General features: G+C 32.8%; 2 protein-coding genes across 2 annotated transcripts; one reads left to right on the forward strand and one right to left on the reverse strand.

The window, feature by feature from the left end:
• Positions 1–213: 213 nt before the first annotated feature.
• LOC123715684 lies at positions 214–13,587 on the reverse strand. The gene is made up of 17 exons (XM_045670909.1): positions 13,313–13,587; positions 12,628–12,804; positions 11,756–11,933; positions 10,594–10,773; positions 10,086–10,262; positions 9,184–9,302; positions 7,535–7,676; positions 6,731–6,801; positions 6,002–6,221; positions 4,124–4,312; positions 3,521–3,618; positions 3,206–3,325; positions 2,030–2,188; positions 1,475–1,552; positions 1,290–1,361; positions 872–1,048; positions 214–358 (listed from the first exon to the last, which is right to left on the reverse strand). Exons 1-17 carry the CDS (start codon positions 13,532–13,534, stop codon positions 287–289), a joined length of 2,451 nt encoding a protein of 816 aa, XP_045526865.1. The 5' UTR covers positions 13,535–13,587; the 3' UTR covers positions 214–286.
• Positions 13,588–14,728: 1,141 nt separating this feature from the next.
• On the forward strand, positions 14,729–18,912 carry LOC123715259. The gene is made up of 5 exons (XM_045670209.1): positions 14,729–15,019; positions 15,688–15,925; positions 16,261–16,423; positions 17,319–17,480; positions 18,107–18,912. The coding sequence occupies exons 1-5, from the start codon at positions 14,986–14,988 to the stop codon at positions 18,230–18,232; spliced, it is 723 nt and encodes a 240-aa protein (XP_045526165.1). The 5' UTR covers positions 14,729–14,985; the 3' UTR covers positions 18,233–18,912.
• Positions 18,913–19,200: the final 288 nt, after the last annotated feature.

The raw sequence follows: 19,200 nt of genomic DNA on the forward strand, positions 1-19,200 counted from the left end.
ATTGTATATGTTAATGTAATATGCTAACCGCTGACCAGACGTGTCGGTTAAAACGCGATATCTCTGGGTGATTTATTAATTTTAAAGACTTAATACTGGGACGCATTTTGTTTCGATTTGATTTTATTTTAAATAGGGTGTCTATAAAGAGTTTAAATAAAACATAACCAGTCAAATATAGCTAAATAAAATACTGTTTAAACATTCATTTATTTTTGTGTGATCAATTGTATAAAATAATAAATTATTGATTCATCATATTAATCTTAAAATAATATATGTTTTATTACGGTCCAGGCAGCTCGTTATATCTCACAGGATAAGTTAATTGGTTTCCACGATCCCAAGAATAAAGCTCCTGGAATATAAAACATGACATTAAATAAGGTATAACAAGTTTTAAAATAGCGCCATCTCTGATATATTTTTGATAAACAATATTAAGAAAAGCGCCACCTAGCAAAGTATATAGAAATTAATTTAATATGGAAATGAATGAGTGACCTCTATTAATTCTTAATCTAACTTATAGTTTTCAATAGCGCTATCTAGTGAGCAACAAAAATATCAAATTGTAGTCTGAATAAAATTTTGGCGATTTGATGGTTTCGATAAATTTACCCAGATGACGCAAAACACGAATGTTTGGATTTGTGTACATTCTAATTACCAAAAACATCTCTTGCTTGGATAGTTTTGTTTAAAAAAATATAAATAGCAATTACAATTGAAAATACAATGTAAGTAATCATTTATAATAATTACATGACTTAATTAAGACATATATGTGTATTGGTCCATCATTACATCCAACTGTTGAGTACGCAACTTGCGAATATAAAAAATCATCTCTCTACTCATTTAATATTACCTTATGCGTATGATCATATCCCAGCTGTGTGGTCTTCCGAAACGGGTTAGTGAACTGCAGAGTGACTTCCAGAGGTTTATTCTGGTACAAGTCAATCGCAACTGTCACTTTGCTCTCTCTATCCGTCGCCGAATCTAATGCATACAACACTCCACATACAATGAACATTTCGCCAACCTGTAATAATATAAAAACTATATAAATAAAACTATATAATAAGAATATAAAGACACTTATATAATCAAGAATTATTTGGAGCATTTAATAAATTTAAATCACTAAATTGTCAATTTAAGTCACTAAATTAATGTTGCTTTAATTATCTATGGTTAAAGTTATTTGTGGTAATAGACTAGTAGAGGATAACGGATTGCCTTTAAAGTATTTATTATACAAGAATATTATAGCCTAGACTTACCTGTTTATGATTCAATGATATATTCCATAAGTAGTCGATATTTAGATCATCTTTATTCGGATCGAAGCTTAGCTTAAAAATAAATAAATAGTATGTATCTATTAATGGAATTTAATTTTTATATAATTCTATTAAGTTTATGAAAAGAAAGGTAAAAAAATATATATTTTAATATGAATAGATACCTTAGCTACAGCTGTATTGTTAGATTTTTCAATTGAGTAAATTGCCCATAGACCATTGTCATCTGCGCTAAAGTCAACCTAAAACGAAACATAAAAATACATATCGCCTCCATTAGGAAACTTCGATTATAATTTTTTTTTTAGATCTAAGCTGAACAGTAATCCACAATATAATTCGTAACTTGTCAGATTCTTGTCTTGAGCGCTGTCAAGTATATCAATGTTTGACAGATCTTATCTAATTATATTAACTAGATTTAATTTTGATTGGCGTTCGAGAAAACGGGCCTGTATTTGTATCCCAAGCCACATCAAACACTGTCAAATATGTCAAGTTAACAAATAAGTTTCGTATAAAAGGAATGGTCTGATATATCTTCAAATTGTATTGTCGTTATAGTATACAGGGCTTAAAGAGAAAGGACGCCCAAACTTTAGATATACTGAGTTCGATTATTGGCGAAATCAATATGCCTGTGTAGGCACAGTAAATTAATTAGTAAATTGCCTTCTTAGAATGGTCAATGATAAAGACAGTATATCTGGGGTTTTTACCTGATTGTGCTGCGATGAATAGAGTCTCCCTTCAGCATAAGGCAGGTGGACGGACTTGATCCTGCTCTGAGTGAGGTCATACCTGATGATGTCCCCTGGATGGCCAGATTCATTGGCCTGGTAGAAGAACGATCCACTGTATACTATGTGCCCGTTACCCTGGACAATTAAACTGAAAATGAGATTGTGGATGTGGGTGCAGACACATGGAACACGGGTATTTTGATATTGGAATTGGAAATCACTACACTAATGTAAAATTACTAGAGATGCGGTGGCCTAGTGGATTCAGCGTGCGACTGTCATCCCTGAGATCGTAGGTTCCATCCCCGGCTGTGCACCAATGGACTTTCTATATACGCGCATTAAACATACGCTCGAACGGTGAAGGAAAATATTGTGAGGAAATCGGCTTGCCTTAGACCCAAAACGTCGAAAGCGTGCGTCAGGCACTGAAGGCTGATCACCTACTTGCCTATTACATTGACAAATGATCACGTCTGAGGTTCATACCTAAAAAGGTTGTAACGCCATTGATTTATTTTTATCATCCAAAAGTATGTAATAAAAGTGTTTATGTTAAATATGTACATGTCACTGCCAACCAGCTTAATTAGCCGTTAAATTAACAGTCTAGCCGTTTAACTAACTTACAACATTTAATACACTGGATGGCTAATGCTTAGGCCATTCTTACGATACAGTCATTATTTGGCATAAATATAAAATATGAAACTTGACATTAAAAAATGTTTCTTTTTAAACTAAATCTCATTATTATTGTCACTACACTCTTCTATTGTACAAGTTATTTTTCATGAAACTTTGAAAAACACCATCAAAGTTGTGGCTTGACGACGCCATATTGACAGTTAGAAAAGTTTTGTTTCGAGTTTGAGAGTGGCAAAAAGTGGAATAATATTGAAATTAATAGTCAACAAGTAATGAAACGTCATCGATCCAAGTCATTTGCCTAGCTGTTTTATCAAATGGCTGAATATAATTCAGGCCGCTAGTTAAACGGCTAACCTGTTAATTTAACGGCTAATTAAGCTAGTTGGCTGCGACATACATACAAAAATATTATATAAAAGAAATATTAACGCATTATAACAATTGTATTTATGTAATTAAACTTAACAAACAAATATACAGTGTATAAATATTTTCACTTACAAAGAACGGTTTTTGTAATTTGTGAAATTCGTCAACATGATCCTTCTTGAAGCTCGCTTTGGTGCGATACTCTCGCAATCTTTCCACGTCATTCTCTTGAGTTGTCCAAAGTTTCTCTTTCTGAAATTATATGGCGATATTATAAAATTATATAAGCCAGATATAATTTAAATTTATGAATCTTCTTTTTAGCATTGATCTTGCTTCATAAGCTATTTTTATAAGATATAATGTGAATTAAATATACGCAATTAACTATCACCATTATTTAATTCAATTATAGCAGTTTTTTTTTGTAATTGTTCGATTTCATACCTGACTTTCGGTGGCATTAGAATCTCTTAACCATGCTCCAAACAATTCATCTTTATAACGGTGATACACGGGTTTACCAATCGCGTAAAGTTGGCAGTCTGTTAAAAAAGGTTTAGGTATTTTTCAATGTTTTTGTCTGTTGTAAAATAAAATTTTCCCATTTTCCTGTTATTCCCTCTAATCTTAGTAATAACAACATTGTGGCAAACATCACTGATTTATGGATATTCAAGACACTTTCTACTTAATAAAGCGAACCAAAATAAAAAACATTGTTAAAAGAAAACAAATTTTAACCGGGTTAAAGCTATTTGTATTATTATAAACTTATATAGTTATTTTACATAATTTTAAATTTTTCCGACGGTTCGCGTGCTTTACAGCGTACGTGGTCACGGTGACGCGACGATAAAATAATTATAAGTTTATAATAATACAAATACCTTTAATCTGGTGAAAAAATAGTTTTCTTTCAATGTGTAAAATCTATGTTAACAAAAGTCAATACTAAGAAACATTATTATTTTTACAATTTTGAGTAGGATTATTAATTCTACTAAAAAGATAAACAAAGATTTACGATTTATTTAAATAAATCCTTACTTGTATTGCGCCGTGGCTTATATCCAGCAGTTCCATTCATACTAGATATCATCAGCAGAGCACGATCACAATGAGGGCAAGAAGGACACTTTTGGACCTGGCACAGCTCCTCGTATGATGTTAGCGTTGGGGGACGAGAGCCGTATTCCATTGGCTGCTGGACTTGGCTTTGCTGGTTTGGTCCTGGGACTGGCAAAAGATAGCAGATTAAAAAAAAACTGTATTCTAAGTGAATTTCAAGAATAATGAATACAAACTTAAACCTCAAACATGCGCATTTTTTTCTCAGTCTGTAACATCGAATATTATTCTTAGATTTTAAACCTTATGTTCATTACCATACCTACAACTTTATAAAACTATATGATCACTATAAAATAATTTTTCACTTAGTTTTAATAAACACATGACATTTCTAGACGTTTATTTATACTTCAAAAATGAAAATAGTATTTTATCTGTCATAATTTTAAATCAGTTGTGAAAAATAACCGTCAAAATGAGCCGCACAGGTTTATCTATGGTAAGTTTTATTTAATTTTTATGTTTTTACCCCTAAATATGCTTGTTCTAACTTATTTTTATATATATATATATATGCTGATGTCGCTATGAGATTTACCATGTTTTTGTCGTGTTTTTTTACTAACGTATAATTACTATACAATGCCGCAGTTGCATTAATTTACCTTTCGTTGGTGGTGTATAGAATAATATACATTGGTAACTTCACGGGATCAATATTTTCCGATTATATATATATATATATATATATTAGACCACCGCAAGCAATAGGTTGTCTCTGAATTATTATAAGATTATTTTGTTGTACAAGAAAGAGTTATTTTATAAAAAAATATTACTTCCACCAAGTTATTTTTATTTAAAATCATGTTATTTACAATAATCTTTTGGTTAAAATCTACCAGGAACATTTTAACTCTCCCTAAACATAGCGATGTATAGCATAATATACATTCCTGAAAATGTGATTATCACTGTACGTGCAGTAATGTATAGAATATTATACATTTTGTTTTTCATGTTTTTTATACCCCAAAGATGCCTATATACATTTTTTTATTTAGTTCAAAAAGCAATCTTGCCACGATAAGGGTTAACTATAACTGTGAATTATGACGTTATCATTGTTATTTACAGACATTATCACTGTTATTTACAGACATCAAATTAAAAGATTAATAAGACAAGTTAAAAGTACCCATAACCGTCGAGAGATAACATTTGGTTATGCACTTTACTCATAATCTTTATTATTTTAGATTTTCTCTCGATCGATCGCCTTGTTAGCGATAAGGCCGCCTGTTGTATCCCTTTTAATTGTTTATGTATTGTGTTATTTGTGTATTATTTTTAATTCAACAAAGTGTGAATAAATAAATAAATTAATGACAATACTACTTTTGGATATTTTTTTAATTTTTTTTTTATATTTACATACACTTACTAAAATTTAAAAAAATATCGGAGTATAGGACAGATTGTCAACCTGTCCTATGCTGATACAGAAAATATTCTTTTTGTGCAAAAATAGTTTAATATAAATTTTTCTTATGTAGATATCATAAAGGAAAATACAGTTTGTATGTTAAAAGGAAGATACTGGCTGCCCATAACACAGGGAATCCTACTGTGGGGGCCACTGCTCTTTACTTTACCTAAATTTCCTGTATATTGTGTATAATAAAGTTTTTCTGTTCTCTTCTTTTCTTTCTTTTTCTTTTTTTATACTTAACGTCAAGTTGTGTGAATAAATCGCGTTAATTTATATGTTTCACGTAAACCAAAGGTAATATTATTACACTAACCTATATACAAATCTAAGTAGTACCTAGATTTATAATCTTTGGTACTTACATGCCAATCGTATGTGTCCCTTAACAGTTTGATTATTAAGTTCATTCTTGGCTACGCAGCTGTACTGTCGTAGATCATTTTCTCTGATATTAGGTATCTCGAGTCTCATTATCCATCTCCATGCGTCCCCAGTTGGGGATACCTCGGCGTTAAACCTCGTCCCTTCCATGGTTACTCCATCACATTCCCATGCGAATACTGGTTCAGGCCAGGCTTGGACCTGGAATTTTATTTTGCGCGACTATTTTTACTGATTAAAACGCATTTTACGTTAACGTTTCCCATAACTTACGTAGTTGTCTTTACGAATGAAATGATATAAGTATAGGTAACTAAAAATGTGTAAAATAAACACAGGTTTATCTATTAAATTATGTTTTTAAATACAGCATTCGTTTGTTGGTCGTACAATCTTTATACTTAATGTAGTGATAATGTTTGCTTCGAAGATTGGTGTGTTTCGTTCTTTAATCTATACCATGATTGTCTTTTAATCGAAAACTCGTATTTATACTTGTTTTTTTTAACCTAAGATTGGCATATCTCCGGTACCTTGTAAGTTTTAATAGCGAAAGCGAAAGATACGTTTTTGTATGCCATTACGATGTTGGTATTTGAATTTGCGCAGTCGCGGTTAAAAGCAGGATCGCTATTGAGAATTACAGTGTTCCAAAGATGAATTGCTTTTAATGAATGTGAAAAATAAATGAACATCGTTTGTATATCTACCTCGCATTCAATCTTCGCTGTTTTATTATACACATAGAGGATATTATTCGGGACACGAATGTACGGGCTAACTGTAAAATAAAACAAGTTATTGCACTTTTGATAAATAGTATGTAAAATTAGTTTATATATACTATTTACTGCGATAAAGTAGTTAAATCAGAGAGTTAATTGAATCTCTAGACAGTTAATAAAAAACGATATTCAATCAAGCCGCTAAAGTTCAGTCAGACAAGTATGTGAACGAAACCTTTAACAAGTTTCTTAAACGTTCCTAGGCAACAAGATTAATAGAATAGAGCAAAACACGGAATATCCAAGCTCTTAGTCCGAAAAAACAATTACAAATGAAATAATCATGGCGGAGTCTTGTTTTACATTGTTAATAATAATAATAATAATAATATAATCAACACGCTGGCTTTCGGTCAAACAGATAGTTAAACGTTTTCGACGCTGCTTTATTTAAATCAAAATGCTAGTGACTTGATTGAATATCGACATTTAATTAACTATCTAGAGAGTCAATCAACTCTCTGATTTAACTACTTTACTGCAACATATATGTTATTTGAAACACCGTCTTTTTGTATGCACCTATCCAAGAATTTTGTTAACCGCATTATATATGCAATTCGACTTAAGGTCCTTCAAGTGTACCAATTATTAAAATAAGCACTTGCGAGTCTCTGGTAATGTGAGTCCACATGGGCGGCAGTATTGCTTAACATTAGATGAGTCTGCGGCCCGTTTGCTCAATGCTCGATATGAAACGTCTTTGGTTATAATAAATAAATAACTTACAGTGTATTTCAACGTCCGTAGTTTGGTTGGCTGACGGCTGCATACCATTATTCGCCAGACACACATACTTGCCTGTATGCCATCGGGAGACATTAGGAATGTTCAGTACGTGACCACTCACTGACGCATCTCGCCACGAACCCTGGAGTAATCATTATATTTGGTAAATGGCCAATAATTCCAAGATTAGTGAGCAAAAATTAATCAGTTCAATATTAGTATAGTATTGTTTCCGTTTTTGGCTCAAACGTCAACAACATTTATATAGTATAATTATATAGTTTAGATGTTGATAATCACAAATAAATGCAGTTTATTTAATACAATAAAAGGATGAATTTCCGAAAGTTTTAATATTTTATTACACATATAATAATTCATAGCAAAAATAATTTAAAATATTACATATACCTAAAAATGTACGTGGATAGCATTTATTAAAAATTACATCACTCTGTAACTATTAACTATTAAAAGTTCGCAGGCAATAAATATATTATACTTTAGACTCGTTACACTGTCAAACTTTATAATGACTATAGAACTCTCGATAAAACTCCAATTAAATGAAATTGGCGGGAGGTTCACCTGCTGTTAAGTGATACCGCCACCCATGGACACTCGTGCGTTACCAGCCTTATAAGAATTGGTACGCTATCCTTCCTCTCCTCCTCCTCCTCCTCAAAGGATCCTTAAAGGATCCTAATTCGAATTGGTTCGGAAATATTTCAGTAGGCAGCTGGAACCACTAGGTTCCAAAACTGCTTCCGTTGGAGGATTGTCCACTCGTTGGAGGATTGTCCGCAGTGGTCTCAGCTGCGTCACAATCTTTGTTTTGTGGTGGGGAGTAACCTTTCTTTGCCTTGTGTTGTGGAAAAAATGGTCGGCAGTGACGAGGTTTGGAATGCAGTGGTATCCTTCTGTGAGCATGTTATGCTACAGAAGGAGACAGCAGAACGAGAGAGGGAGCCCTTTAGGACGAATCCTACGGGTATAAGACGGGGAGAAAATAGAAGAAGATATGCCCGTCTCCTACCTCCTATGTAGTGTGTACTGCATCGGAGGTTTGTAAGGGTATCATGCCGTTGAGGTCCCGGTAGAATGTGACAGCGACCCAGGAGCCTCTGTAACGCGGCTTTGTACGAACTACCCGAGGTGGTTTTAGTGGGTATTGTTCACCCAGTCTCTGAATAGCAGAGATTTTGGCGTGGGTCGAGTCCCACATACCCCTGCAACCTTTGAGGGCAGGGGATGCGCAAATGCATTTCCACCTCGGATATCAAAAAAAAAAAAGGTTCCAAAACTGCCTTACGAAACGGTCAGTTGTGGTACGACGGACGTCGAGGTAATACGGATGGTATTTTGTATTCTGCCTTGACGTCCGATAATGAAATTCAGCTGCAGATATTAGCTACCGAACAACTCCTCTGATATATTTTTATATTTCTAATGTAATAATAATAATATTATTCTACAGAATGTAATTATAAAAATACCGCTTTTTATTAGTACGTATATGTGTTATGTAAATCACTGAGATCTTTTAAACGGCTGTGTCAATTTTGATGATTTTTTATAACTTACAAGACTGGTTTATTAGCCAAACTATCCTAATAGATGACATTTGTATTTCATATATTTTTTATTACCTGGATAATAGGTGTACCATCAGCCCTGCGCCATTCAATTGTAGGTTCTGGAAATCCTTTGGGGTTGCAGTCCATCCTCATGGTGTCACCTTCCCGGACTATGAGGCGAGGATTTTCTACTGTAAAATGTTGTTTTAATAAGCCCACATTTCACATCAGGAGCTCTGTTGGTTAAACCACACGCATCTCTAAAGAGTAATCAAGTAGTTACGGACTGGATAGAACAAAATGTGACCTCTCATCGATATAATCACGGAATAGGTAGATATTGTTTATTATTTAATGCAGATTAAGAAAAAAACCAGTCGTGTCTTTTTAACTTAACAAGTTATGGTGCCGGTTTTCCAACGATTTGTTCCTTCACCGTGTGAGAAAAGAATGTAGCGATTCTTAAAATGCCGGTAACGCATTTCCGAGCCTTCTAGGGATGTGCTTGTCCTCCGGTCCGTTTGATAAAAGCGTACTAGATAGGAAAGTCTAGTCTGGTTGATAGCCAGGATTCGAACGACCTTACGCATGAATGTCGCAATCTCAATCAACTAGGCCAACTTCTGACTTTTAAAATCTTAAAATTATATAGAAATCCGCACACAGGTGATATGACAAGTTAGTTAGTTCCTCGCCACATAGAAACTATTCACTTTCCCGGAAAGAGCCTAAGTGCTAATTAAACCAAATAATATTTTTCTTTACAATTTTTATCTCTTTATTAAAACCTGCCTCAGAGTTTATGGTAAGTTTTATTATATATATATATATAACGTTTTTCTTTACAAATTTTCTCTCCATAAAAACCTGCCTCAGAGTTGATGTTAAGTTTTATTTATAACGTAAACGTAACGTAAATAAATATAACGATATCACAAAGTTCAATTTTTTAAACGTATCTTTAAAATACATACATGCAAAAGTTGGCGGTATAAATAGTTGATTTTCCCTAGTATAGTTATAAATAGAGAGTCCTGGTCTCCCAGGAGAGCCATCGCGTCCGTCGTTCCCACGCATGCCTTTGGGGCCTTGGGGTCCTCTTTCCCCCTTTATACCCCTTGGACCCTGGGGTCCTGTTGCTCCTGGTTTGCCTTAAATAGTAATTTTATTAATAAGTTACAAGATAAAACAATGCTACACAAGAGCTATTTTACTTTCGTATGTTTTATAATAGAAATAAAATTTAATCCTGTCCATCTTCATTGTCCCCGTCTAAAATAGAATTCCATATGTTAAGATGAGTTGGAGACGATTATAATATTACAATTTAATATATTTCTAAAACAGTTAAATACAAAAAATCTAAGTTCCTAGTTGTTATCTATATACCACCCCGTCTACATTTCCGAGGTAATCAAAATGTTTTTTGAAATTATTTGAGCTTATCGGTTTTTTATACAAATCCTTTAAAGTTACTCTCACCATCCTTGCCATCTTTTCCATTCTTCCCCGGACTACCATCTCTTCCAGGGATACCATCCCTCCCATCTTTTCCCGCTGCCCCATCGGCCCCATTTCTTCCTGAGAGACCATCTAAACCTGGCTCCCCGGGCACACCATCTCTTCCATCAAGGCCAGGGTTGCCAGGGAACCCACGCTCTCCTGGAAATCAGAATATTGTTTTAACAAAAAATCGTATGGAACGATAAAAAATATAAATATAATGAACCACTATATTACAACGCAACGTAACTTATATGAAGAAAGCCTTACCGAGCTAATAATAAGCAATTGAAAAACATCGATGTATGATAGGACCGAAAAGAATAGACAAAATAAAGAACAGCTAAGAACATGTTACAATAAATACTGACTCATAGAAGTGTGCGTTGAACGAGTTATCTTGCATTACCTAAAATACGTACGAACTATGGCAAAAAGATGTTTACCCACGACGGCGCACATCTGTAAAATAAACTACCCACAAATATAAAAAATATTACTTCTTTCAATTAATTCAAATCGAAGCTAAGTGAATATGTTAGACAAAATTACTGTTAAATTCATTTTTTGTTTTTAATTTTTATTCATGTCTTTGGTTACTTTTACGTTTATTGCATGTACAGCTATCGTTTAATTGTGATTATTTTGGGAACGACTATAATGTAATGTTAATCTAAAGAATTATTCTCATGTAAGTGACATCTTTGTCTTTTTTGAGAAATAAAGTCGTTAAACCTAAACCAATTCTATGCCTATACATATAAAATTTCTTACTACTTGCCACATTGCTGCTGTAGACTTAGATTTTTTTACAAAATTAGTTTAAATTTTTAGACAAGACCTTAGTTATTAATTATAAAAAATATTGCCATTAGTAATGTCATAAAGAAGATTTGTAATCTTCAAAGAGTAAACTCAACTGCTGATTTTAACATTATAATGCTTCATTAACCCTGATTAAAAAAAAAAACGATTTGCCATGTAAAGCCGGGACAATCCGCAGATATATAATATTTTAGTATCTTTGATCAAACGTTTTGACCCCAATTTCAACTGTGATAAATATGCTTCGAAAACTATTAAAACATTAGTTTAGCATTTCATTTATTTCGTTTATTATTCTTATATTTTTATCACATACCTTTCGGTCCAGGTGGTCCGACGGGACCTCGGCCACCTGCTCGACCAGGAGTTCCAGCTGATCCTGGGTCTCCACGGTCTCCTTTTGGTCCTGGTTCTCCATTTGGACCTTTGGGGCCTTGAACTCCTGGTGGACAGTAGTCTTGTGTTGCTTTACAAAACCCTTGGACGACGTTGTACTGAAAATCGAGTTAAAAGTGACTTTTACAATTAAATCTCTATTTTCCACATCATAATAATAAAAAAGACCGCTGGAGTCCACGAACATATGCTCCACCATTATGTGAATGTCAACTCCTTGACACCACGGGCTTAGCGAGAAGACTGAAAAGGACAAAACTTGAAATTTAATTTAAACTTAAATTACTTATTAGTCAAGACTAACTAATCATCTAAACATAACTCAAGAGTTAGGCTAGCTCGTTATGTTCCACGATGTTTTAGTAAAGACACATGTAAAAAAAATTCTTACATCTTCTAAGAATGTGTTATTTTTATTAATATACATGAAACAAATAAGCGTGGACAAAAATAAAATAAATTAATTTAAGTACTTAATTGTGTGCAGTTTTTTTCAACATATCGCATATGCATATTTAAATAAAACACTTCTTACTTAATTCATGTAAAAATAATATATAAGGCGAGTTCAGAAAAAAATTGTTTAGGAAAGTCTTTCATCTGTATTTTTATAAAGAAAAAACATATTACAAAACAACAACCGACAAACTGAACAACTAAAATTTTGATGGAAACAAAATGGATGGAAACGACAGTTATTCGTATAAAACAATACCAAATAACATATTATATGATACATAAATATAAATAAGTATCTGTCTTCAGCATAAAGTAAAAGCAAGCTTCACTTACAGGTACTCTAGAGTAGCTAGTCAACCAGACCCAGGTGTCTCCTCCCGGAGCTGGGCCTTTTGCACCCGTTTTCTTCATCTCAGCAGCGTCCTTTTCCTCTAGCTCCGGTCGCATTTTGGGGTTGAAGAATTCGACGTGCGGCGCTACGGTGTTGTCATCTTGGATTGGCGATGGTTTCTTGGAAAATTCGTAATTCATTAAACAAGTATATTTACGGTTTTAAGTATGTCCCTTTTTATTGCATCGTAAACACAATTTGTCAGAAAGAGACGAAAAATACTTTATAATTTTATAACGGGTCTTAAATCTTACGGCTATATTATTAGAAATTTCAATATGTTCACCATATGACAGAATTTTAAAAGGCTTTTAATTGCTCAAATCAGTCGATAACTAATATATTGTGTATTGGGAGCAGAGTGTAGTTGCACGATTTTTTATATTTATAATTATTTAACAATAGAGACAATTTAATGTCTGGATATTAGTTATTAATTTTCGTTGTAAACAATACATAACCAAAGATTCGTGTTCTGTGTAATGAACCAAAGCGTATTTTGTATAAAAAAGTGATTATAAGCTGTCTTATTGAACAATTACTTCATTCAAAAAGCTCCATACAAATAAGTTATTTCAATTTTACTAGACATATAAATGGAACTTTGTACTATCTAAAATTACTTACGAGCATCGCATCCCTCTTAAACCTATGCGTCTCATCCACATCACTCAGATATGTCCTGATTCTTTCATCTAACTCAAAATCAATTAGACTTTTAATATTAATGTTTATGCCATACCATACATAACTATATGTGTGAAGTAATAGTGAAATGATACCACAAGCACACGCAAATATCGACAGTGTACAACGTTCATCGCTTTTTCTTTTATCTTTAAACTTCATTCTACCGTTGTCATAACGATTGTTATTAACATTTAAACCGTCCGTTGGTTAGTTTGTAACTGAGTTATCAGTAATCTGGACAAATATAGCTCTTCCGGTTTGTACATTGCACAACAAGCTGATAACCAATTGTGCTCCGGGTATTAAATGGTTCTCTATCGGGGATTCGACAGACATGACAGAGTGTCTGATACACGAGTAGTGGGGGTAATTTACTGTGGTATAATGGTAGTTAGATAAAATTGTTGCTTCTGTTGTGAGACACTTTCCAATTTCAAAAGGTATAATGCTCGTTTGTGTCACTTTTTTAATACTATTCATTATTCGAGATTAATTTAATCAATGTAATCTCGAATAATATCGCTTATGATTTGTCTTTGCAAGTATCATATTAAGTGTAATCGAATAGACTTGATGTTATGATTGACAATTTTAAAATAATGATTCATCAGACTAATGTGCTCGAAATAAATAACAGTGGAGTTCTCTACTGGCTGGAGATAGGGAAAGATATAAGTTTTTTGTGCAATGCCTTGGAATAGGCTTTTCCCTATACAGATAGTAATCCCTACACAGGTCATATTAATATAAATACAACACAATATAAATAAAATAAGGTGATATAATATTTTAATTTTTATTCTTGTATTTAACTATACATAACGTATTGTATATTTGATATATATAATATTTTCCTTAACCGCATAGTATGTAATAATAAAAATAAAATTAAAACAAATTTAAAATATTTGGTCCCTTTGGCAGTGTACCTCTTACGCTGGAAGCATTTTCTCGCTGTATTGATCGCAACAATAATTAATCGAGATTATTATTATGTTCGGAAACTGGTTTGCTCATGAACCATTCATGATGCTGGTAGACTGTTACACAAGGGCCTAAGCCAAATGAACACTGTAATAATTATAATTACATCAGTACATTCTAACTTTTGTTACTATATACAATGGAATGTCGATAACTTGAATGTCAAGTGAACGGCAAAAAATGACGAGTTAACGAGTTTTCGACACCAAGAACTTTGAGATACATAAGATTTAACTACTGAATTATCGAGTTACTGATGATTTCGACTTAACGAGGTTCGAGTTATCGAGATTCCACTCGACTGTATGTTAGAAAACCCAACTCAAAATACTCATTTATCAGACAAAGGCGTGCAAAATAAATTACGTACAGAAGTACATACTCGCGCTTCATATCTGTCGATGTCAGTATAAATCATCCAGTCAAGATGTGTGTTCCTGTGAGCTAGGAAATGGGAAGAAACCATCGATAATTTCATACGCTAATCGAGTAGACAACTTCATGGATGTACGCATGCGTCAGAATCTGTGTCAGGGACACAACACGACACGACAGCCAAGGTCAGTCGTGTTTTGCGACTGACACAAGGTGTATGTTGTCAGTATAAGTGGAATTGTGAACAAAACATGAATTTTACTCCACCATACGCGAGATCACCAGGTACGTGTTTTAATATTCCAAAGCTTTCTGTACTGTCTCTAAGTAATGGATGCAATTTATAGGGCTAAGTAGTTGCTTGTAGTCAATATATTTTTACAAAAAGAGTTTAAATTTTAAGTTTACATATCATTAAATATTTCATTATTTTTATAATTTAATTTCAATTGATTGAATATGTCAACTTATTTTCTTTTGGGATAGTCTGTTAGAATTGTCTTTCTTGAATTTGTTAATATATATTTTGTTATTTTAGTTTAACAATTCAACAATATGAAGCTTTGAGGTCGTGATTTGCTTGTTTAGTGTTAGTTGCCAAGTTTTATTAAAAATATAAAAATAATTCTATTCTAGACTATCCTACGGTATTTCTTGGCTTCGGTTTTAAAAATGTTGTTTCATAACTAAACCAACACGATTCGCCGCAACAGCTTACAATATTCACACTATTTATATCACCTAATTGAATTAATTTCAAATGGCTTCTAATTCAGATTGAAGCTATATTTGAGCTAAAAATGTAGTTATTCAGTACTGTCTGGAATAAACACAATTGGGACCTAGATTAGCAAAAGTTAAATCCAAAATAATATAATTTAAAAAATAAAATGGAGTTAATTAAAATGTAATTATTTATAATAATAATGCAAGAAACCAACTGTGCTTTTCAGCATGTAGTATCGAGCCTCTAGACGATTACGAAGCACCCAGAGCACCACTACTTCGACAGGTGTCACTTGATGAGGAGAGACAAGATGACTGCCAGGGACACTGGCGAGGGCCTTATGTGGAGGGAGAGGAGGAAGAAAGAGGAGTAAGGCTGTTCAGAGCGATGCTTCTGCAGCATTTAAGACTGGAGGAACTTAGGCCGCCGCCCTGTTTGTTGGTGCCGGCTAATCCTGATCAAAGGTATATTTTTTACTTTCGTTTTAACTAAAATACTTGATTGATTCAAATACTTGCTAGTTCTTTAAATACAAAAGTAATAATAAGTATCATAAGAAGTAAGTTTGTTTCATTGAGGCGTGTATTCAGGCGTGGGACATTAACAGTATATGGACACTACTTACATGGTTTAGAAAATTGACAATTTTAAATATCTTCAGAAATAATTTTATTAATATTAGTAAACTAAACTGATTTTTTTTCCTTTATTCTTAAAACTTTTTATATAATGTATAATTATTTACAGTACATATGTATATATTAAAGTCAATATAATGAAGAATTTTATCACCATTCAGAGGCTGGTGGATGTATTGGAGAGATTGGCGAGCTCTCGAAAAAGCGGCGAGGAGGTTCAGAGAAACCAAAGCCCGTGCCAGACTTGCAGCTAGAGCAGAACACATATCTTTATTAAGTCTTGACGAAGTTGCCTTTGAAGATATTATGCAAGAGTTATGTCAAGTAAGTGCATCTGAAATTCGCATAAAATTAAGATATAAATCAACCTATGGAATATGGAATTACCTATATGTAATACAATACTAGTATTTTTTGAATCTAAAACTAAAAACCTTATAAAGTATAATATAATAACTAAAATATATTATTCAAAAAGAGTCCCTTTAGGTAAGGTTCCAAAGTTACTGGCAGCGTTCCCCTTTGAATAGCTAGACTAATTCTTTGTCCGAGGTAGGTGCCAGCTCTTCGGTCTCCTGTGATGTCGACTAACGTTTTAGCTATTTTCTTTTACCTATGATCGATATCAAAATTCTACCTGTACAGATAATTTGCGTTCAAATTAAAAAATAGAACAATATTCTACTGTCATTTCATAGTTGTATGTTAGAATTATTGTGTTATTTAAAATACAGGATTCACAGTTTGGATTGTCATAGTTGACTACTTATTATCACACCACAACCACAGCACAAAAAGTAAAATAATACCTCGTTGCGTGCCAAATGTAGGATCTTATATAGTATATACCAACATATACTCAAACAACTATAGTATTATATATATTTTAATTCGTTACTTTTAGTATATATGTTAATATTAGAATGTAAAGCAATACAAATAATTTGTTTCTCTTGAGTAAGGAAGTATCAAACTCAAAATAACTTTATTCATATAGGTAGCCAACTAAACTTATTGAACGTCAACAGAAAAGATGTTAAATTGACTTGAAATATACATTTACTACCAGTTCGCAAGTCAAGGTCGTAGAGCATGCAAGAAGAGTTTGCTAGATAGCAAGAAACTCTCTGCCGCTCTTATTAATCGCGGTCTCGAGTCGATAACCGCTCGAAACGTAGCCTATAAGGATATGATCTTGTCAATTAACTCCTAATTCCAGGCATGCGTTCACGCCGAGCAAAGGGCTCTTCTGGTACTTGCATTTCTATGCGAGGTCTGTGCGCGGGCGGTAAAGGTCGGTGGCTGGTGCAGAGCCGCAGATTGGGCTGCTAGACATGTAGCCCAATGCGCTACACCTTGGGCTATTAGACACGGAGGATGGGTAAGCTATTTTTTTATTATCGCTTAATCATTATAAATATAAAGTCAAAGTACAAAAACACCAAAAATCCACTAAGAGGTTTAACCTTGTAGTATGAAGGATTACGCCACAGTACAAATTCCTATAATTAGAAACTAAAGAGTTAAGGGGATATTTAAAAAGTACAGTCAACAAAAAATCATTTAAACAGAGAGAAAAAAATATTGTTTATACCATATACATTAAAGATCTTATACTTATGGAGCCATGGTTGTGAAGTTATCTAAAAAATACGACATGATTGAAATAATTGGAAGTATAATTCAAAACTTTAACAGCTACGATCAAACTCGAAAACTTATTGATTGAATATTTATAAAAACTGCCTTAACCATATGAATTATTTGAAAATAAATACACAAATAAATATAATAAAAAGCTTAAATTATTTTATACACAATAATATATTATTATTATATGATTCAACAGTTAATAAGCAATGATAAACATGAGAAAACCAAACATTACAGTCAATTTTTGTTTACGTATTTTGACGTTAAGCGAGAGACGCGTGAGAGAAGCGTCATTGTTCCCATAGCATTATTATAGCTAAACCATATTATGTTTCTTTATGAATGTTATTTTAGAGTAACGTGGTGGAACGGGCAAGTGGGACGAGGCGAGATGACACAATATTGGCAGGGGCAGCAATTGCAGCATTGCTGGCTTTTCTTTTATTTTGTAAAACACGTCTTCGTTTAACAATTCTATAATTCCTTGGTACTGCGAGGTTGGATTTGCAAAATCATGGTCAAGATTTTTAAATATCAGATTAAGAGATGAAACTGCCTCTTACTTAATAACTGGTGGTTTGTGGAGGTGACAAATACAACCAGGTACTGAAATTTGCCCTTAATAATTACTTGTTAAAATTGCAAAATATTCTCAAAAATTATCCTTGATATCGGTCCTGTTATATGAACTAAAAAATAGGTACTGTTGAGAGTTTTTATATTAAAGTTACTATAAGTTCTATATATAACATAAAATGTCTTCTAACTCGACGTTTTGTCAGCAGTTTATCTTTGAGAGACTGTTGCAAAGCACTCGAAATAGCGAGTGATGTAAATGTGATTCGCGCTTTCACGCGTAAAATAAATTTTAATTAAATGTTTAGTACTTATGTAAATGAAACACAATTTTGAATAGCATAAAATTGGCACTCAAATCGTAACGGAAAATGTTGGTATATTCTCAATCTTCAATTTGTTCCTAATGATATTTAGGGTCAGAAAATAAAGGTTCCACAATCAACAAAATAATACTAAACAATGTCATGACATGTGCCTATGTTAGTGTTGTAAAATCATAAGCAAAAGTGTCACCAAATAAATTGAATTTATTGAAAAGTTATGTCACTTATAATTTTAATTCAATGTATAACGATAAAATTCTATTCATATTTCAAAATTTTATATATGCAATTACTTTAATATATAATTTTTGTATACTTATAATTCAAGTATAAAAATAAATATTTTAACGATATAAGGAGTTTTATTAATATTATTAGTACCGTTTTTGATTATTTATTTATTTATCTGGTACCATTTGAATTAATTCTGAAGTGCACACTAGACATAAGGTAGATAAAATTAGCTTTCATTAGCAAAACTTAGCATAGTAATACAAATCACAAGCAAACCTAAATAAGAGCAACAGGATGTCTTATAGCCACTAA

This window comes from Pieris brassicae, chromosome 10 (genome assembly GCF_905147105.1).
Source record: "Pieris brassicae chromosome 10, ilPieBrab1.1, whole genome shotgun sequence".
Classification (NCBI taxonomy): domain Eukaryota; kingdom Metazoa; phylum Arthropoda; class Insecta; order Lepidoptera; family Pieridae; genus Pieris; species Pieris brassicae.

What these genes read in the sequence shown, in the direction of transcription:
- LOC123715259 (XM_045670209.1), top strand. Translation starts at nt 14,986, where the DNA reads ATGAATTTTACTCCACCATACGCGAGATCACCAG. An exon ending in TTATGCAAGAGTTATGTCAA is followed by an intron (nt 16,424 to 17,318) that starts GTAAGTGCATCT and finishes TCCTAATTCCAG; the next exon opens with GCATGCGTTCACGCCGAGCA. An exon ending in CTATTAGACACGGAGGATGG is followed by an intron (nt 17,481 to 18,106) that starts GTAAGCTATTTT and finishes ATGTTATTTTAG; the next exon opens with AGTAACGTGGTGGAACGGGC.
- LOC123715684 (XM_045670909.1), bottom strand. Translation starts at nt 13,534, where the DNA reads ATGAAGTTTAAAGATAAAAGAAAAAGCGATGAACGTTGTACACTGTCG. An exon ending in CAGCGAAGATTGAATGCGAG is followed by an intron (nt 6,222 to 6,730) that starts GTAGATATACAA and finishes ATAAAATTCCAG; the next exon opens with GTCCAAGCCTGGCCTGAACC. An exon ending in GGGACACATACGATTGGCAT is followed by an intron (nt 4,313 to 6,001) that starts GTAAGTACCAAA and finishes ATCTTTTGCCAG; the next exon opens with TCCCAGGACCAAACCAGCAA.